Source organism: Vespa crabro, chromosome 6 (genome assembly GCF_910589235.1).
Source record: "Vespa crabro chromosome 6, iyVesCrab1.2, whole genome shotgun sequence".
Classification (NCBI taxonomy): Eukaryota; Metazoa; Arthropoda; class Insecta; order Hymenoptera; family Vespidae; genus Vespa; species Vespa crabro.
In genome coordinates, this window is record NC_060960.1 from 8,325,447 (window position 1) to 8,346,838 (window position 21,392).

The 21,392-nt window shown below is 26.4% G+C and overlaps 5 protein-coding genes across 16 annotated transcripts in view; 2 read left to right on the plus strand and 3 right to left on the minus strand.

Moving 5' to 3' along the window:
* Positions 1-201: 201 nt before the first annotated feature.
* On the minus strand, positions 202-3,544 carry LOC124424675 (COP9 signalosome complex subunit 4). Its single transcript, XM_046964064.1, has 8 exons — positions 3,364-3,544; positions 3,188-3,288; positions 2,976-3,094; positions 2,768-2,904; positions 2,518-2,632; positions 2,239-2,428; positions 1,785-2,162; positions 202-1,697 (listed from the first exon to the last, which is right to left on the minus strand). The coding sequence occupies exons 1-8, from the start codon at positions 3,501-3,503 to the stop codon at positions 1,564-1,566; spliced, it is 1,314 nt and encodes a 437-aa protein (XP_046820020.1). The 5' UTR covers positions 3,504-3,544; the 3' UTR covers positions 202-1,563.
* A 727-nt stretch (positions 3,545-4,271) lies between these two features.
* LOC124424674 (protein lin-54 homolog) lies at positions 4,272-10,373 on the plus strand. 7 transcript variants are annotated; one of them, XM_046964059.1, is made up of 13 exons: positions 4,272-4,751; positions 4,846-5,054; positions 5,696-6,093; positions 6,183-6,500; positions 6,586-6,822; positions 6,901-7,119; positions 7,205-7,321; positions 7,411-7,551; positions 7,644-7,880; positions 7,986-8,194; positions 8,627-8,870; positions 9,005-9,201; positions 9,360-10,368. In XM_046964059.1, the coding sequence occupies exons 3-13, from the start codon at positions 5,707-5,709 to the stop codon at positions 9,541-9,543; spliced, it is 2,490 nt and encodes an 829-aa protein (XP_046820015.1). In that variant the 5' UTR covers positions 4,272-4,751; positions 4,846-5,054; positions 5,696-5,706; the 3' UTR covers positions 9,544-10,368. The 7 variants fall into 7 exon arrangements, with proteins under 7 accessions (XP_046820015.1, XP_046820014.1, XP_046820017.1 ...); XM_046964058.1 differs by having other exon boundaries at positions 4,272-4,719; XM_046964061.1 differs by having other exon boundaries at positions 4,272-4,582.
* A 1,541-nt stretch (positions 10,374-11,914) lies between these two features.
* LOC124424600 (DNA cross-link repair 1 protein-like) lies at positions 11,915-13,581 on the minus strand. The gene is made up of 3 exons (XM_046963902.1): positions 13,440-13,581; positions 12,556-13,342; positions 11,915-12,463 (listed from the first exon to the last, which is right to left on the minus strand). Exons 2-3 carry the CDS (start codon positions 13,337-13,339, stop codon positions 11,952-11,954), a joined length of 1,296 nt encoding a protein of 431 aa, XP_046819858.1. The 5' UTR covers positions 13,340-13,342; positions 13,440-13,581; the 3' UTR covers positions 11,915-11,951.
* Positions 13,165-15,654, plus strand: LOC124424599 (probable phenylalanine--tRNA ligase, mitochondrial). 3 transcript variants are annotated; one of them, XM_046963901.1, is made up of 5 exons: positions 13,165-13,287; positions 14,001-14,101; positions 14,172-14,893; positions 14,964-15,256; positions 15,328-15,654. In XM_046963901.1, exons 2-5 carry the CDS (start codon positions 14,088-14,090, stop codon positions 15,616-15,618), a joined length of 1,320 nt encoding a protein of 439 aa, XP_046819857.1. In that variant the 5' UTR covers positions 13,165-13,287; positions 14,001-14,087; the 3' UTR covers positions 15,619-15,654. The 3 variants fall into 3 exon arrangements, with proteins under 3 accessions (XP_046819857.1, XP_046819856.1, XP_046819855.1); XM_046963900.1 differs by lacking the exon at positions 13,165-13,287 and adding an exon at positions 13,358-13,523; XM_046963899.1 differs by lacking the exon at positions 13,165-13,287 and adding an exon at positions 13,667-13,806.
* A 57-nt stretch (positions 15,655-15,711) lies between these two features.
* The window catches only part of LOC124424597 (probable phospholipid-transporting ATPase IIB), a 7,958-nt gene continuing 2,277 nt past the window's right edge, over positions 15,712-21,392 (minus strand). For 2 of the 4 annotated variants that reach the window (XM_046963892.1, XM_046963891.1), the window contains 13 exons: positions 21,360-21,392; positions 20,938-21,082; positions 20,559-20,831; positions 20,201-20,443; positions 19,949-20,137; positions 19,295-19,872; positions 18,801-19,217; positions 18,548-18,713; positions 18,071-18,449; positions 17,728-17,968; positions 17,468-17,634; positions 17,189-17,392; positions 15,712-17,076 (listed from right to left, as the gene is read on the minus strand). The exon at positions 21,360-21,392 is cut by the window's right edge. In XM_046963892.1, the coding sequence (XP_046819848.1) occupies positions 16,943-17,076; positions 17,189-17,392; positions 17,468-17,634; positions 17,728-17,968; positions 18,071-18,449; positions 18,548-18,713; positions 18,801-19,217; positions 19,295-19,872; positions 19,949-20,137; positions 20,201-20,443; positions 20,559-20,831; positions 20,938-21,082; positions 21,360-21,392 (3,169 nt within the window). In that variant the 3' untranslated portion in view covers positions 15,712-16,942. Of the gene's footprint in view, positions 17,077-17,188; positions 17,393-17,467; positions 17,635-17,727; positions 17,969-18,070; positions 18,450-18,547; positions 18,714-18,800; positions 19,218-19,294; positions 19,873-19,948; positions 20,138-20,200; positions 20,444-20,558; positions 20,832-20,937; positions 21,083-21,204; positions 21,239-21,359 lie in introns of all 4 variants that reach the window. The other 2 variants (XM_046963893.1, XM_046963890.1) reach the window with 2 other exon arrangements.

Genomic DNA, 21,392 nt, shown 5'->3' on the forward strand with positions numbered 1-21,392 from the left:
ATTGCTAGATTTTTCAGAACAGTTTAATTCTATAACAAGGTAAAATATTTGCTACACAATGTTGTACCAAAGAAGGGGATAAAATATATGTGAAATTACATTCACATAAATTAATATTAAACTTGACTGCCATTATGTGCTACAAGAAAACTTGCAATAATGCATGTATATTCACTTTGTTGACTTATTCAAACAACAGAATTTAGTACTTCTCACCAATGTATTTATGTAAGAATTCTGACATTCATTCACAAAACGAGCAATACATTTTATTGACAAAAAATTATTTTGCACATAACATATCTTTTATCAATGCCCCATAGTACAACAATTTTGTTCCTAATATGATATAATATCATAAAGATAGATGCATGTGGTACACAATCAAATATATTCAATTATACTTATAATGTAAATAGTGAGATTAAGTCGTTGTCTAGCTCTAGTACATTTTAAAGACAATATCCTTCTTTAATCTGATATATCTTTAGACCAATCATTATCTATGTCAAATAATTATTAAAACAATAATGATATAAAATTTATAAAGATATTATTCTTAGTACCGCAATACATATATTTTTTCTTATTGCTGGAATATCACTACATATACTGGGTAGGTATATTTTTCAATTCTTGGTAAATAAGTGCCATTTTATTTGTTAATTTATTATGAAATTAGGAAATATTTGCTTTAATCGTAAATTTGCATAAACTAACAAATATCTTTTTTCTTTCATTTTTTTTCGTTTTTCACTAGACTAGACTCTGACTTAAAATCGCTTTTTCATGATATACATATATATATATATATATATATATATATATATATATATATATATGTATGTATGTATGTGTGTGTGTGTGTGTATAATCAAAACTTCTAACAAAAATTGCAATATATAATTGCAATTCTTACATTAAATATGGCTTATATTTTCCAAGTTTCCAATATATCACCAACACAATTTTATAGTTATTACTTCACAGCTTTATTTTATATAGAAAATATAAATGAGTTTTGAAAATAACATGTGTTAAAGTTTTATAGTTTTAATTTAATTATGAGTTATAAAACATAAAAAATTGATAAATAATATAAATATCTCTCCTATTTCTTTTTTTAACATTAATAACATTGATTAATAGTAGGGATAATGTAATCTGTACAGAAAATACATCTAATTTTTTTGTTTTCTTACTATTTATATATATATCAATATTTACTACCGTTTTTTTTTATTTTATAAATTTGTTTAATTTCTTTCTTGGATAATAAACACAGAAATTGGGTAATCTATAAATTAGACACATGAAAGTTTTCTATAATTTTTATGTAGCGCTTACAAGTTTTTTAACTTTTGAAAAAATTGTATCTTTATATTATAATAATAATACAATAGAGATTTTATATATACTAAGGTGAAAGCTTCCCTAGCATAATAAATCTGTATGTTTGATCATAAGAAAGTGATAGTAACCAAATGCTGGATGAAAAATTAAACACAAAAGTAGATTACCTATACCATGAGAATTCTTTTCATTATTAAACAAAGACTGATGTTAGTGAACTAGTTGATCTTCTATTGCTTTTGCAATCCATTCTGGTTCAGTTTGGGCAATCTTTTCTATTATTTGATTTACTTGATAGCACAATGATTGTATCTGTTTGTCCCAAGTTGGTAATGTTTCACGTGCTGGAAAAAAAAAAAATTATTTTAAGTAAAAATTAATTATTTCCTACGGAAGATATATTAATATTATATATTAATATTTATACTTACTTTCGAAATGTACAATAGAATCAATTTGATCAATATAACCATTCATTCTGCCTTCAGTTATCATTTGACTAGCAATTTTTTCAGCTTTCGTTGGTGGAATTTCCAGTAAAGCACCCAATTCTTCAAAGGTAATATTATTATATAATTTGCTAGCAGATAATAAATTATGTTCAATAACGGCTCTATCAAGAATAGTAGATCCCAATCCATCAATAGTACAAGCTTTTTGATGTGGCTGTAGAAGAGCTTCAAATTCTTGAAGTTCAGAACGACGAATTATACGATCTAAGTACATCTTTTCCAAAATTGAATATGCAGGAAGTTGTTGACAACGTTCATCTTTGAATAATGTTGCTAGCATACGACTTCTTTGTTGTCCTATTATAAATTAATTACTAATTTATTACAATTTATGAATCAAAACATTAAAAAATATATATATATATATAATTACCAGCTGAAGCAAGTACTGTACAAATTAATGCATTTCTAAGAGCAGTCATTCGTTCATCTTCGTGTATAATAGATCTATATGATAGTTCGTTATATCTTTGTGCCGCTTCTATAAATTTTCTTCTGTAATCTAATACTCTCGCGTAACAAACTTTATAATAGATTTGTAATTGTTCATTTTTAGATTCTGCCTATAATATAAATATAGAAATAAAACAATTAATATTATATATAGAGGATTTATATTGTTATGACATAAAATATATCTTTAAATTATTACCTGCAAGAGAGATGCTCTATTAATGAAAGCTTCAGCTTGTACTGGATCATCATCTTCTAGATACAATCGTGCAATCTTAAGATAAGTTTCGAGTTTATAATCAACCGTATATTGTCTGCAAAATATTATAAATTTTATATTATACATATATATATATATATATATATATATATATATATATATATATATAAATGTTCGAAAAGTTAATAGATTACTATTTGCATATAAAATTTAGTTTACAAATAATTACTTTTGTCCTGTTTCAAGTGGTATTCCTACTAACACATTAGCTGCTTCTCGCCAATTTTGATTGCGTTCATAAATATCAGCCAAATGTTGTCTTATACTAGCTACTTGTTCCTCAAAAGAGATAACTCGTGGTTGAACCTATAAAAATAATCTAAGTATCTTCCTAATATGATAAAAGTGTTCTATTCGAATTGAAAAAAGCAAAATACCTTATCTAAAGTATAATGTGAGACAGCCTTAGAAATTTCATCAGGTAGGGAAAGTAATCTACTACTAACGTCTGTCAAAACTTGCCTTGATATCACTAGACTTACATTTTCATTTACAACTGAAACGCATAAACTCGTTATTATTTATTTATATATAAATAAATGAACATATATATTTAAAAATGTTATTGAAGATAATAAAAACAACATACTTGCTTCGATGAAAGCCTTTAAAGCATCGACAAGCTCTCCGTTGGCTTGTGTTTGGTTTGAGTTAGCCGAAGCTAGTATCGCATCTAAAATTGAACGATACCTAGAAAAAAAATTATTGTTTTTTTTTATCGTGCAATAAGGTCAAAATAAATGAGATTTATTTAATTGCGTTTACTTTTCGGCTTGATCCTTATGAGAACCGCCAGAATGTGCCAAATTTGCGAGTTGTTGACGTACAGCGGCTACCGTCACCATCTTTTCGACGAACATCGGCCACGAACTACAATTTATTTCAGAACAAATACCAATATTCATGATATTTAAATTGACGAACTTCTATTTCTACAAAATAATTGCATGATGTCGTTTGGTGGCGTTGTAGAATTTTCTACACCTATAAAAATACACACACACACATAACACGCATATACATGCATATTTAGTTATTTCATTGACTGATGATTTTAACACATTTTGTATAAATAGATTTTAAAAATAGAATAATAAGATTATTTTGTATTAGTAAAATAATATAAAATCAGTTTTAATATATTACGACAACAATATCATATCGAATATAATTTAACCAATCAAATAACAATATCTTAGAATTTGACCAATCGTATCATTACTTTCCCGCCAAAGAAGAATGATATTATCATGAAAAATTTTATACAAAATATTTAAACAATATACACTCGTTATAAAAAAGCATTAAACAACAGAAAAATAAATGAATTATCTATAATATATATATATATATATTTAATTACTGATCTATAAACATATATTAAAAGATTAAAATGTTTTTTAGGAAGTAGTAGCTTTTGACATGTAATAAAAAATGTATGTCTGAAATCAACTACCTCATTTTATAACTATATCGATTATACTTTCATTTTCTATATTAATTTTCTATAGATTATGTATGATATTAAACAGAAAAAAATATAGGCTATTACAAAACTATTAGAAAAAAGTGATAATTAAAAAAGTTTGATTCCTTAAATTTTATTGCTTTAGCGCCTTTGAGATTAACTTTTTTACAGACAACTTTCTTTTTTATTGGTTCAAGAGGGCGCTCAATTGGTTGACGTGTTTTTAGCCGCGGAACAGCAAAAATGGCGAAATCGAAATCTGCAAAGTGCGCGAAAATATCGCTTTGCATTGTTGGCCAATTTAGCTACTAAAGGGAATATTGATTCTTTGTAACTTAATCGTGAAGAGAATTCATTTTGTGTTTATCGTGAAACATTTATTTTATCTATAATTTGTCGTTTTAGCATTAAACGACCTTTAGGTCTGTTTGTACACAGCGGTGCGTAGTGCACTGTGGGACAGCAATGGTGGGCGCGTGATTTTGAACAAATTCGAGATATCAAGGGAACGCGTAGGTATGTACGATAAATCGTGGAACTTCTTTTTGAAAGCATTTAAATGACATTGTAATGTTTGGGGAGCATGTTCGCCATATATATAACGATTTTATCATAAATAATGTGAGTTTCGTGGCACGCCCCCACCCAACACTGTACGTACCTGATACGAATTGGTGAATTTTAGGTTAAGTTGAATTTTGTGTGATATCGAGCTTATGTTTAGAAAGATTCTCATTAAATTTTACCAATTAATATTTGGAGTGTTTTTCATTGAACAGAATGTTTCTACCGAATTAAAATGAGTGCATTAAAGTTCATTAAATACGTGTACCAGTTCGTTTTACGGAAAATGGCGCGTTCTAGCAATAAATGGCGCTAATGTTCCTGAGTGGTTCATTCTTCGAATTTTCCATCATCATTCAAATTTGATTGTTCTAATAATTAAGAGTCAAGAATTGACCTGTCATCTGCATTATTATCTATATTAGTACGTATTTAAGATATATTTTATTCATCAATCGTGTTTTCATGTTTCTTCAAGATTTGAATTTTTGAATTTTTAAATTCTTACTTAATGGTCTGATTTGCTTAACATATTGTAAAGTGATTTTGTATACAGTTATCTTCTTTGGATCATTTCTTCTATATTAATATATTAAATTTGTATTACATTATTTATAATATTTATTAATATTATATATATCTCTAACCTGCATATGTTCTGGTAGTATTTACAGTTATCTGCATCAATACTGATAAAATTTAGACATTAATTATTTATAACTTTTAATATAATAAAAAATAACATAAACGTATTGTTACAATAATCAATTTCAATAGACAATATTTATGCAGTCTATCATTATTTTATTTTTTAATATATTAGTTTTATAAAATATATTAGTTGTATAAAATATATTAATTGTATAAAATATATTAGTCGTATAAAATATATTAGTTGTATAAAATATATTAGTCATATAAAAGTTCAATATTAACAAATATAAAATTACGAAGAATTAATCTACTCTCTTTTACTATTTAATGAAAATTATCAATAACTTAAAATATAGAAAAGATCATTATGGTTAATATAATGATATTTACAATATATGTTATTTTTGATAGGTAATATCGTCATGTCTTTGAATAAAGGACAGAATGCAAGGGCTTTAGTTGAACCTCTAGCTCTTGATTCACGTACATTAGGCGATGGAGATCTTAGTGCTCTAACACTGTCACATAACAATGAACAATATACATCAAATGATTTTGAAGCATTTGCGAATATTCAAGCTGAATTGGAATGTATGAATGCGGAAGAAGTCATGGCTACTGACGAAGAGCAAGTAATGATAGAGCAAAACATTGAGGCTGAAACTATTGTACCTGATGTGGAAATGTCTGAAGTTTCAGAACAAATTCAAGCGGAAGAAATAGTTTTCACAAGTGCAAGTCAAAATAATCAAAATATTATATTTCAAACTAAGCCGTCGCTGCAAAGGGTTCCTGTATCTGCAGTACAGGTATTTTTATTTTTTATCTTTAGGTATTTTTATTTCACAAAATTTATTGTAAAACTAATTTATTTATATTTTAACAACAATATCCATAGGTCAAACAAAATATTTGCCCAGCTACTCAAAGTCAGTCAATCATGATAGTTTCTCCAGCAAGTGGGCAAGGCACTAGCCAAATTCTAAAAATTTCTCATCCGGCATCAGCATCAACTGGACAATTACAATCAATAGCACAAACCCTTATAACAGCAAAACCTGCGGATGGTAGTGTTCTACAATTAAGATCTACACAAGCAAATAAACCCGTGATGGCAACTAGCCATTCTGGGAGTATTACATTAAGTAATATACAAAATGTAAAAACAGTGCAAACAACCAAACGTTCAGTACAAAGTAATCAACAAAATCGGAATGTAAGAAAGATTTTTATATATTTTGTTTATTTTATATTTTAATAATAAAGCTAATTTAATATATTAATAATATGTGTTCTCATAGGTTTATACTAAAATGATATTAGCTGGAAGTCAAGCACAACCAGGACAACAAGTTCTTATAACAAGTTCACAGAATGAAATTCAACCAGCTCAAACAATAAAGTTTTTAAGTAGTAATGTAAGTAGTCAAAATATAACAAGTCCAACAAAAACTATAACATTGGCACAAGCACAACAAATGGGATTATTAACTACAAACAAAGTTCAGCATATTTTACCATCAACTCCACAAAAACAAGTATATATTATTTCTTCATATTATAAAAATGTCAAATTATTTAATTCTCATATGATAATTTTTTCATATCATTTGAAGGGTATTATTGTTAACAAAGTGGTTCAGTCCTCATCGTCTCAATCATCTAAAATGACAATAGTTCCTAGTAGTGCTGTAAAATCCCCAACAAAAATTTTACCAGCGCCAATAATTAATTCTCAAGTAAAAGCATCTACAATTTCAAATCAACAATCAGTATTTTCTTCTTCAACTAAAACAAATGTGCAGCCAAGTCCGCAAAAAGTAATTATTAGACAGGTAATTCTTTATAAATTTATTTGTTTTCAAATATATTAAACGACTTAATAGATAATTTTACATGATATATTATATATTATTTTAGAGTTCTTTAAAGCCCGGAACGGTATTAGGAAGTGGACAAGTTATTAGAATACCTGCAAATCAAAATATTGTAACTGGATCCAGTCAAGTACATCAAATTCAAATGCCAGGAAGACAGGTAAAATTATTTGTTCTATTATATATATATGATTTTTTTTATTACATAACATTAAAATTGTTATATATATATATATATTTATATTATAGGTGCAATATGTAAGATTGGTGAGTACTCCTTCATCTGGAAGTACTAATGTTGTTACTGTAGGTAAATCAAAACCACAAACACAAACTTTACAAACTGTAGGAGTAAGTCAAAAGTTAGGTGGACAACAACAGATAGTAAAGGTACAAAATGTATAATGAGAACACGTATGATAGATAAAATTTATTATCTTATTAATTAAATCAATTATTATTTCTAATAAATTTAATTACAGGTTGTTCCTTTAAATACTAGTAATCAATCGTTAAGAACAGTAGCACCAAAGACTACACTAACTGGAAGCGGCCAGAGATTGTTAATTCCTGCTGCTGCAACAGTAGGAAGTCAATCGAAAAATGCTGTTGCTATACCAGCATCTGCTTTAAGTCAACTTGCATCTGGTCAAGCCGTTCTTTCAGCTAATTCGAACGTTAGTAATATTGTCGTTTTGCCAGCACAATATATACAACAGGTATAGTGTGTATTTATATATATATATATCAAATTTATTCCAAATATTATTTTTAAATTAAAGAAGGAAAAAAGATATTATTTATATTATGTTTCATTGAAATAGCAGCATACAGATGACGGAAAAATAAAATCTCAGCAATCTACGCCTAACTTATTAGGAAATACACAAAGTTTACAAAGTCCAACTAGCAATTTAACTTCTGGATCTATTTCTGAAAGTAAAGTATCTCAAAGATCATATGCAAATGTTGAACCGAATGGTATTAGACCGAGGAAACCGTGTAATTGCACTAAATCGCAATGCCTTAAACTGTGAGTAATTCAGAAAAAAAATAAAATAAAATATATATATATATATATATATATATGTGTGTGTGTGTGTAATTAATATTAAGAGTTGCACAATATTAGTTTTTTTATATTGAATGAAATATATGTAATATATTTTATTCATTGATAATATATGCTTCAGAATTATGTTTATATCCAATAGTAGTAGTAGGCTATGAATTACTATTTATTTGTTTATTAATATTTCATTATAAAAATGACAGTCTACATAAGCTTCTATACTTCAGAGATATATATTGAAATCGAAGATATATATTTTCATATAAAAGAATAGGAATGTTTAAAGTGTTATTTTTTAGAAGGAATAAAAATTCTTTATTCTTTGTGCACTCTTATTAAATATATTCTTATAAACTTGATATTGATTTAAAGTATGGATATAATTGCACACAGATATTGTGATTGCTTTGCAAATGGAGAGTTTTGTCATATGTGCAATTGTAATAATTGCTCTAATAATCTTGGCAACGAAGAAGAAAGGCAAAGAGCTATCAAATCGTGTTTGGAACGTAATCCGAATGCTTTTCGTCCAAAAATTGGGAAAGGTCGTGAAACTGGTGATGATATACGTAGACACAATAAAGGATGTAATTGTAAACGAAGTGGATGTTTAAAAAATTATTGTGAATGTTATGAGGTATTGAAAATAATTATTAAATATTTGTTACAAAATAATATTATTAACAAACTAATTATTATAAACGAAATATTAATAAAGAACTAATTTGTAAAAGAAAAATGTAAGATTAAGAGAGATTTCATGAATTTTAGGCTAAAATTCCGTGTTCTGCAAATTGTAAATGCATAGGATGTCGAAATATAGAAGAACCTAATTTAGAAAAAAAATCATTAAAAGATTTGGCAGATGCAGCTGAAGTAAGGACAGCACAATTAACATTAAATAAAGCAAAGTTACAATTATCTGAAATGGCTTTCAGACCGCCAGCTGTTTCAAATACTGGTGCAAGGTATGTAATTATATAAAATAATAAATCAATTTTTGTAATTCATATGATCCTAGTTAATAAAATGTAATAATGCATCTGTGATATACTTGGAAGATAAATTACATAACTCGTCTATTTCAATATAATTAATAAAATATTTTTTTTTTTATATTGCCTAGGCAACCATTTAATTTTTTGACTGATAAGGTAGTAGAAATGACTTGTCAGTGCTTAATGGCACAAGCTTATGAAGCTGAGCGCGATATGTTTGATGATGAAACATCGCAAAGACTTATAATTGAAGAATTTGGACGATGTCTCAAAGAAATCATAGAGTCGGCACATAAAGCAGAAGCTACCTAGCAGGTGCAGTTTGAAAATAACTTTTTTTTTCATTGTTACAAACGTCCACAAAAATTTTACGATTAAGAATATTAATTCTCAATATATTTTAAATATATTATTCAAATTAAATCATGAAATTCGCAATGGAAATGTTACATACCAAAGAATGAAATAAAAATGCAAATACATTTTTATTATATATGATACATCACAATCAAGAGAGCGGTATTTATGACAGTTAAATCATGATAATTACATCTAAATAAAACATCTATTTGATTTATAATTGAATTCGAAATTTGAATACAACAAAATATTAGGGGCTAATTAGATGGTAGGGTATATATATTATCATACATAATATTATATATATATGTGATGATGTAAAAATTAATATTTATTTCTATGAAATCTATGAAAAAGTTATAAGAGAGTTTAGTAAATTTTGTGGTACTGTTTGCCTGTGGGTATGACGAATAATATTATATTGCTTTAAATTCAGTATAAGAGAAATTTGTCTTATTGTAATTAAAATAGTCAATTATTGCTTTCAGTGAGATATATATATATATCATTTCTTTGCATGTGTGGATATAGCAATATATTCATTACAAAATATTTTTGCGTGCAAGATATAATAATATTACAGATGACTTTTAGTTTTTAACTGTATAAATCATTCAGCATGTATAATAATTACTGGATATATTAATTCTAACATTAATTAAATAATTAAGGCCATTATTACATAAATCCCTTCTTATGTTTTCGTTTGATTATTCTTGATGAAATATGATATTTAAAAATACTGTATTATGGAGTATTATATTTCATATTATAATTCAGATAATATTGATTCTTGAGTTTTTATAAAATCATTATCGATAAATGTGATATTTCGAAATTTGAAAACAAAAAATTTAAATATTAATGGGATTGCAATTATATTTTTACATTTTCTTTATTTCTTTCTTTTTCTTCTTTTTTTGTTTTTCTTTTTTTTTTTCAGGATAAAAATTCTGTAAATTTCATTTTAATCGTTTATATGAGTACTTATAGAATATATTTGTTTTCTGAATAATTCAGAGAATATTTAGCTTCGAAAGGAATCTTACATATGTTGAAATCATAATCAATTAATATATGTTTTAGTTTGTCTTCTTGTTGATTATTGATAATGAATTAGTTATATATATATATATATATATATATATATATATATATATATATATATATAATTTTTCATAAAATAAAATATCATTACATTGAAATCATAAATCTTTTCTCTGTAGCAAATTAAATGACATTCATCTTTAAATTGCGTTCAATGATGTCAATTATTATACTTAATTGAAGTATGCTAATAATGTTATACAAAATCAATTTAATTAATTATTAATAATTACTTAATCCTACATAAACCGGATAACTATTATGGTTATAAAAATAAAAATATATTGAAATTATACTGTAGGAATTAATTAAAAAACAAAAAAGGTACAGTTTATAAATATATATATATTACATGTATATATTATAATATATAAGAACGAAAATGTAATATAAACAGAAATATATATATTATATATTTACAAAAACTGCACTTTTCGAAAAAGGTATAATAATTATTTTAAGTACATATAAATGTATACATATTGTACAAAATATCGTGTTATGCATGATTGCAATTAATTGAAAGTTTAGTATTCATTCAAATATATTTTGCTTTCCTTATTTAAATATATTAACTTTAAACCTAGTTAAAACGTATGCATACTTCGATTAATATTTTTATTATAATACATTGTGAATATACAGGCTTAGATAAAATATATGAACACTAATGTAATATTAAATAATTATGTTTATAGAGCAGCTGATGTAGATAAGAATATGTTGATAAATGGTAGAACATTAATCTTTAATAAAGCGTTTTTTGTAAATAATGAAAATCTGATATCAATGAGCTACAATAATTTACTAAAAAGAAAAGTTTATTTATTAAAAAAAAGAACATGCATTATGCAACATAAATTTTCTTTTCCTTCCTTTTTTTGTAAACAATAGAGAAAACAATTCTCTTACAATGTATGTAATCCTACGTACGATATATAAGAAATAGAATTTATAATTAAATTCAAATATGTAAATATATGACGCGAGGTGCATAAATTGTAGCGCATTAATTAAATAAATGTAACATCATGTCTGATATCAGATTTCTTATTAAAAAAAAAAAAAAAAAAAAAAATCACTTGAAGTGTTTGTACATCAAAAAGCGTTGTATATATATTATACATATGAATCACATTAGTACATCTTTTATTTCTAATGTATTGATTCAACCATTATTATTGTATGTTATAGGTAAAAAATATAATACACATAATAACATATGAAAGAAGTTAATATTTTCATCGCAAAATTTAAAATTTTACAATTTTATTTTTTGTATTATTTTTATCTTTATCACTCTTATTTTTCTCAATGCTTGAATCCAAAGATTCTAAAGTACCGTCCGTAATTTTATCTACTGTAATTATAGATTCTTCTTTTTCTTTGATTAAATCTGGACAATCTTTTTTCAAGTGCGTAACATCTCCACAAATTTTGCAAGCTCCCCCATCAGGATAGATACCTCTAGGATTATCTGGACATTGTTTGGAAATATGTCCTTGTTCACGGCAGATAAAGCAAGTTGCATATCTGTATTCTGGAGCTTTAGTCACTTTACACTCAAAATGAGTATGTTCAGTTGAACCGCACTTAAAACAAATCCCTGTACCAGATTGTTCGTTTGCAAGTTCAGGACAGTCCGATAAATTATGACCAGATTTACGACAATGAAAGCAAACATGCTTTTTAGCACGTGCCAATTCCTTTTCAGCTTTTCTTCTTTCCAATTTCATTGCAATATCAATTTCTGATTTAGGTATACCTGGAAATCAAAGAATCATTTTATAATATATACCATTGCAATGTATCAGGTAATATATCAAGATTTTTTTTTCATATGAAAAATATACGTACCTTGCATTATCATTTTTTGTCGTAAATCTTTTAATCTCTCTGCATCTTCTTTCTTTACTGGAAATCCATCATACTTGACTATCTCTATTTCTACCCCATTAAGCATCATTTTGATAGGTCCATAATCAGGCTTTCTTCTTTTATGTTCTTTGTCATCTTTAATTTTTGGAGGCTTCCTTTTATTATTTTGTTTGAACATTTTACCATTATAATGATTAAATTTATTATTAAAGTAATTATTTCCATTTGGATAATTTTTATTGAACCTTGAAGGGTAATTAGTATCATTGTGATTTGAATTAGGAAGATCAGTATTATTAATTTTAGATTCTCCCTCGTTTGTTAAAGTTGTAGTAGTTGAATCATGTAGATTTTTATTCTGTTTTTTCATATTACGTTTTTGTCGTTTGCTTAAAACTTGATGAGATCGCACAGAATTATTTTCATTGTCTACTATTTTTTTATCTAAATTAACATTATTTTCCATTTGGGTTTCTGATTTATTCTCATTGTTAATATGTTTTCTCTTTTTAATTTTGTTAGATATCGCATCTTGAGTCACTTTTTTATCGCATTTCTCATCATCAAAACTTGCCCAACTATTACTTGCTGTATTATCAATGGATTCGTGTTTTTCACTTAAAAGTTCTTTCGCTGTTTTTACCTTTTTTTCTGTTGTTTCATTTTCAGTTAATTGCTGTTTCATAACATGCCATGGAGTAGCATCATTGGGTAAGCGTTCATTTGAAGCTTTGGATCCCTTTGCCCTTGTATATCTTGTCATGATCTGAAATAAAATTATTATGATGATATTAACGTTTTTTTTTTTTTTTTTTTTTTTAATAAATATAATAAATAAATATATTTATCGATTAGATACTTACTATCTATATCTAAAGAAAGATCCAAACAATATTATAACCTAACTTTTCGCACACGTGTATCATGTAGAAAGAGGACGATATATGGTAATAATTTGAATTATTCACTAATAATATTACAAATTATAAATTTGTAAAATCTTTTGCAATATAAATAAATATACATAACATTTTTATATTTTATCTCACTTTATTATTGTCTATTATTGCCAAGATTTGGCAAACGTTTGAAACAACTTGATGTCATTAAAAGGTTTCTCTCAACTGTGTTGTAAAATACTTTACTACTTTATATAACCTATATATAGTAGAATTATCAATAGTCAATTAAAATATTGTTTGTGTTGCAAAGGATATTTATAATAAAAAGGTATATATAAATAATAAAATTACATTTGAAATTTTTTTATTATCTTAATATTTCAATTGTGAAGTTAATTACATAATAACCTCCTTTCTTATAAATTATTTAATGGAAAATATTGATAAATTATATTTTGTAAAATAGTAATTATTATAAATCTTTCTATTTTATTTATTTTATTACGTGTATTTATATTTTAGGATAATTCGAACAATGGCATCTAATAAATATTATTAAGCAATAGTTTACTGTATTATATCCCTAAATGTAATTATAATATCAACATAATGATATTGAAATGGTATGTAAAAATGTGTACAGATTTAAACTTTTGAATTCAATATATAATATTAAATATATGATTTTTGTAGGTACCATTCTTATTCTGCTCTCTTTAAATATACAAAGCAATTAACAATCAATAGAAATTTTTCAACAATAGTTAATGTGAATAAAAGCCCAAATGAATTAAAAATTTTGGGACAAAAATATTTGATAGATGAATGGACAAATGTCACCCCACAAATTATTTCCAAATTAGGATGTAATTTACATGTTATTCAATATCATCCATTGTCTCTTGTACGTCAACGGGTGATTGATTATTTTTATAAAAATTACCGTAGCAGAACTGGAAACCCATTATTTAGCGTATTTGACAATTTAAATCCTATAGTCACTGTTACACAAAATTTTGATTCTTTACTCATTCCCAAAGATCATCCTAGTAGAAAGAAAAATGATTGTTATTACATCAATCATGATACTTTACTGAGGGCTCATACAACTGCTCACCAAGCAGATCTCATTTCAATGGGATTAAATAATTTTCTTGTAGTTGGTGATGTATATCGTAGAGACGAAATAGATTCTATTCATTATCCTGTTTTTCATCAAATCGATGCTGTTAGAATATGTACAAGAGAAGAAATATTTAAAAATGTGAATGGTTCAGGTGACTTAAAGCTATTTGATTCTAGAGAAGTAGAATCAGCAGAAAAACAAGGCTCTCATACTTTAGAGTCTGTAAAAATAATGGAGCACGAATTGAAAGGTTGTTTAGTAGGCTTGGCAAAAGCAATTTTTGGGCAAGGTATAATAAAATTATATAAATATTTTAATTATATTTATTGAGAAAAAATATATGGAAATCATTTGAATAGATATACAATGTCGATGGATCGATCAATATTTCCCATTTACGCATCCGTCGTGGGAATTAGAAGTTTTCCATGAAAATAAATGGCTAGAAATATTAGGCTGTGGTATTATAAGACAAAGTATTCTAAATAAATCTGGAGCAGGAGATCGCATGGGATGGGCATTTGGAATGGGTTTAGAACGTCTAGCTATGTGTCTTTACAATATACCAGACATAAGATTGTTCTGGAGTACTGATACTGGTTTTTTAAATCAATTCAAAGTAGATGATGTTAATAAAAAGATACAATACAAGGTATACGATCAGTAAATATATTTTTAAAAATATTGTGCATATAATATTGACTATAAAATAAATGTTTACAGGCCATCAGCATTTATCCACAGTGCAGAAATGATATAAGTTTTTGGTTACCAGAAAATGATCATTATACTTCAAATAATTTTTATGAACTAGTTAGAGAAATTGGAGGTGATATTATTGAACAAGTTATATTGAATGATGTATTTGCGCATCCTAAAACCAAAAGAATATCTCATTGTTATACTATAGTGTATAGGCATATGGAACGTACATTATTAAAAACAGAAGTTAATGATATTCATCATAAAATAGAGAAAGCTGTAACAGAGAGATTTCATGTTACTATACGATAATCGAACAAATAAAGCTTCATAATTTATGTAGTTTGATGAATGTCTATTTTATTTATAATATATAACACTTGAAGGAAATAAAAAAAAAATCGATGGAAGGAATATAATATTTTATTTATGCATAAATTAATTATAAATGTATTATGGAACAAACAATATTTATCTAAGGACAACTATATCATCTATAGTGTTTTATTAACATTATGATTAATAACAATTACAAGTAACTCCTGCATGCATATTTAACATATATTTGTATACAAAATGTTTGCCAATTTTATACCTTACTTGACAACTTAGGTATAATAAATAAGAGATGTTTAATGCAAATAATATTGAATTATTTTTTGATTGAATTAAATTCATTGCACAAATAAAGTGTATCTTAATAGATAAAATATGCATTAGTTTACAGCAAATTAATAAAATAAAAAAAAGTTGACCAAAATTTTCTAATATTTTAGATAAAAAATTATATGAACATATATTTTATAATTTTGATTTATAATTATGATTTCAAAACTGTAATTGAAGTGGCATTTATTTTGGAAAGAATCGATCTACAAGCATTGAACTAAATATTATCTACTTTCTATCATGCCACATGTAATATTTTACAAATATATTTAATATAAAAATATTATAAATTATTTTTTAATTTTGCAAATATAAATATAATAACATCAAAAATATAATAAAATTCATAGAAATTATAAATGCCATGCAATCTTATATAATAGTAGACTAGCATGGAAGAAAAGATTTGATTAATTTATATTAACTAATAAATAGATCATAACAACAAAATTATTATTAATAATATTCACATAAATCACATAAAAATGCAAGATCTGTACTAAAAGCTTCTTTTGTAATGAGATTTCTGTTTGCAATTAGAAATTAATTTGCACTATAATTCGAAGCAAATATAAATAGGGCATCGTGTTAATCAATGATTTAAATTATATTGAATTTGTTTTTTTTTTTCAGTCGATTTTAATTAAGACAGCCCTGATTGACTATAAATATTGATAAATATCCAATGTAATTTACAACATTGAAGAACTTTAAGTTCTGCAATCCATATTTTGAAATATATATTAATATTTTTTGCTTAGAATTTATACAAAAATAGTTGATGGATAAAATGGTGCGTATACCTTTTTATGTAAAATTTTCAACAGCATTTTGAAATCGATTAATCGAATTAATAATTTGAAAAAATAACCGACATACAAACATGAATATTTTTGCCGTAATTTTATATAAATTAATATTTTATCGCTTGTAATACTTTTGGTATAATAAGACTGATATATGTACCTCATGATAATTTGGTATAACTCGGAGGAGAGAATTTTTTTCTTAAAAATTTCAGAATATATAGCGGCATACAAGAAACTAAAGTGATGACTAACACTTTCCATAAAAAATCAGTTGTCTTGATAAATTCAGCATCTGTTTTAAAGAGAGAAAGAGAGAGAGAGAGAGAAAGTACAATTACAGATTATTATATTTTACTAATAATATTGCAATAAATCAAAAATTAAATAAAAAGAATTACACTTACCAAAATAGTCTTTTAGTACAACTAAAGACAATAAATAGAGTGCCAATGAAAAGATCTCTGCTAAGATCATAATATGATGCCACGTTCTAATTGTTAAGGCAACCATGATTAATTCTGTCAAAACTAATGCAGAAAAGCTGATAGCTACTATGTGAATGAATTCATCTTCAAACATAATAAGTGCACCATACATTATTACTCCTCCTGAAAAATAAATCTTTGTATAATAATTATATTTTATATATACATTATATATTAAATGATTACTCTATTTCATACCTTGATATATGCTTATCAATACCCACATAAAGAATGTTTTATAAGAAAGTGATCGACCTTTACTGAGTTCTTTATAAAGCTCTGGATAAGTAAGTGCTATTTTTCCTGACACATCTTTATCTAATACCAGAGAAAAAACAGGAAACATTGTATAGATTGTAGCATATCTGTAAGAAATATTTTATAACATATAATAATTAATTTATTTATTACAAGTATATAATAGAAAATGATATTTTTAATATATATTATATACCTACCCAACCATAAGGAAACCTTGATATAAGGCAACTGAAGAAAGATAAAATACAGCTGAAAATACAGCTTGCATTGTTGAAATAATTAAACCTCGATGAATTACAAATTGACTCAATGCAGCTGATCGTTTATAACTTCTCCTACCGTGAACCAACAATAAATGAGAAAGATGATTAAATTGTGAGATAGAAAAATCTGCAGCTAATGAGGCTTGACGTCCTTCAAGACCTTCAAGACCAATACCTGCGAGATATTCAATTATTAATTATTAAAAAATAATATAATTATATTATTACTATATGTATATATATATATATATGTTATACATAAAAGTTGTTTATGTACCGGCATCAGCAGCTTGTATCATAGATACGTCATTACCACCGTCACCAACGGCAGCTGTTCTTTTACCAGTATGTCTTTGTATTAGACTGACAACATCAGCTTTTTGTGTGGGTGAACAACGACAACAAACAACAGCAGGTGACCCACATGCAAGTTCCAAAAATTCTTGTTCATAATATTGTAAGCATACGTCTAATGAATCACCACTGATAACTAAGGCACAATCTTGTTTTTTACGGAAAGTATTTAGTTCTAAATGCGCATCAGTTCGCGTAAGAACAGATTTAAAAACATGAAGTCCTTTCGTACGTGAAACCAATAAAGAAGATTTTGCTATACATGTTGCTGTTTCCAATTTATCGCCAGTCAACATCCAAACCTAAAAATATTCAAAATTGCAATAGAATAATTTATTTATATATATATTTATTGTATAAATAATCTATTATATATCTTTTAGTTGTTTAACATTCTTGCCTTAATTCCTGCATTTCTTAATAATTCCAATGTTGTTCTAACTCCATTTTGAAGTTTATCTTCTACGCCAGTTACACACAATAATTCCATTTCACGTTCAAGACTTTCAACGACAGCTGTAACTCTTGAAACACGATCACTAACATACATTCTTGCAGCGTTATATCTAAAATATAATGTAAATAAAATACATTTAAAAAAATTCACACGAAATATATTGATGAATATTAAAAAGAAATTTCTTTCCGCATACTTTGTTTCAAAATCAAGATATTGTTCTTCTGTTAAATTTTTTTTTGCTACAACCAGTGTTCTTAACCCTTCACGTGCCATATTACCACATTCTTCTTCTAGCCAGTCATTATACTGTACTATACCAGACATAACAACATCTGCACCTTTCAAATAAAATACAATTTCTGAAGTAGCTTCTGATTTGACTATTATACCCATTCTTTTTGTTTCAGAAGTGAATGGAAATATTTGTAATATAGTATAATTTAATATTTTTCCATTTGGAGCTTTCAATTGCATAGAATTCAGATCCCGTTTGACCAAAGCTAATCCCACTTCTTCTGTCCATTTTACTAATGCCACTTCGTCCGGGCTTGAAGCTTGATAATTACGTTTCTGTTCAGGCAAGTAATAATGTTGATCAGCTTCTGCCTGACTAAAATATAAAAATACATTAACAGCAAAAGGATATGATAAGAATTATAATTTATTTTTATTTATCATAACATTTACCTCTGAACAGAACCAGAATCTCCAGTCTCTCCTGTTTCTACACTCACTGAATCCAGATTAGTAGATGCACTAATTTCATCATAAACTGGTGTAACATTATGACATAATGCTAAAGCATGTACCGCATCGTAAATTCTCGTACTTTCAGATCTTCTCATTTTTCCACTATGCACGGATGGTTTTGTTGGAGAATTTTCCATAGTGGTATAGCAAGATTTTAATACAGATGTTACTTCATCAAATGTTTCCTGAGAATACGATATTGTCCCCATATGTAATTTTTTAAAAACCATTATATTTTGTGTTAACGTTCCAGTTTTATCACTCAGTAGGTAGGATATACGACCAAGTTCTTCTGGAATTGTAGTTGTTCTTACAACTGTACCAGCAATATCTTTATCTCGTTGTATACACCAAGCATAAAATGCCTTTCCAATATCCAAGTTTACTCGTAAACTAATTGGTATGATATAAGAAAATAATAAAACAAAACGGAACATATAACGATACCAAGGACCATTAAATCCTTTTAAACACATCATGACCAATGCAAGCCCAATAACTGCACAAAATAAGACCTATAAAACCATATTAAAATAGTATCTCATGATGAACCAAAAACAAAAATATATTTATTTATTATAAATAAAATACCTTAGTCAATTGATTTATCTCTTGATCAAGCAAACCAACTTTGGATCTAGGTGCAGAATGATTCATTAAGGATCTTGTTTCTTGTCCAGTATAAACAACTATTCCAAGTGCCGATCCAGATGCCACAGCAGTATTAGCCCATAAAGTATTATCGACTCCCAAACTTTCTTCAGTGCCATATCCATCATACTGTTAATATAATATCCACATTAGTACGGTATTAAAGTTATCAAAATTATTTTTAATACTTACACGTGTAAATGTACCAATGAAACTATGAATATCTTTTTGAGGTTTTTCAACGTATAAACTTGCTTTTATATCAAACAATTGGGAATGATTTTCTAATTTTTGAGTTGCCGGTATTGCCAATCTTAATTTCCAATCTGTTTCTCCATCTAATTGATCGGTTCTTACAAAACATGCACCAGATTTTTCTGTTGTTCGCAATAGTACTAAATCTGCTGGTACCCTTTGACCTTTTTCTACTATAACCTGTTAAAAAATTAAGATATTATAATTATATAAGATAATTATAATTATAAGATATTACGTTCTCGTTAGATTCAAGCTAATTAAAATTTATTTGTTTGTGTAGATAATGTCTTACCAAATCACCAACTCGTAATTTAGAACTTGGAACTAATTCTGGTATATCCAAACCTTTAACCAATCTTTGGTATTTTTGAGCATTGACTTCTTTATCTCTTTTGTATCTTCTGAAATCGTCTACAGCTTCTCGACAGATCGTAACGGTCAAAACGAAACACAATGGTCCCCAATATGTATATAAATATCCTATTCTTATGTCTGGTATAAATTGAGATATTGCCATAAGCAAAAAGTATAGATTAAGAAAGAATTTAAACTGTTGAAAGAGGACCTAAGAAAATAGACATACATAAAAAATAAATCATTGCAATTTCAAACAAATTTCATATATATAAATATATAAATAATTATATTCGTCGTACAAAAGCGATACACACCATAGGTAAGAAAGTAACGACATTATATTTCTGATTTCTTATGACATTCGTAGGAAATTTATCATACATGGGCTGACCAATATGAATAACTCTTGCTCTCAATTCTCTTTCTCTGCAACATCTTCTCCACATCCACGTACAACATCTGTAAATAATCAAAATAATGATAAATATTAAAAATTCTTCTTCGTTGTTATCCGGACGAATTGGATATTCATTATTAAATATTTTACATATATAATAATATATAGATATAAAATCACTAACAATAAATTTTTACTCATATTAATCATCTTGCCAGCTGAAATTGAAGTATTGAAACATGATCATTTATAATATCTAATCATTGTCCTTCTAGATTAATCGTAATCAATATTAATAAATTAAATATATATGTATATGCCATTAAAAAGAAATATCACCTTGTCCACGAATTACTATTTCGTGGTCTTGAT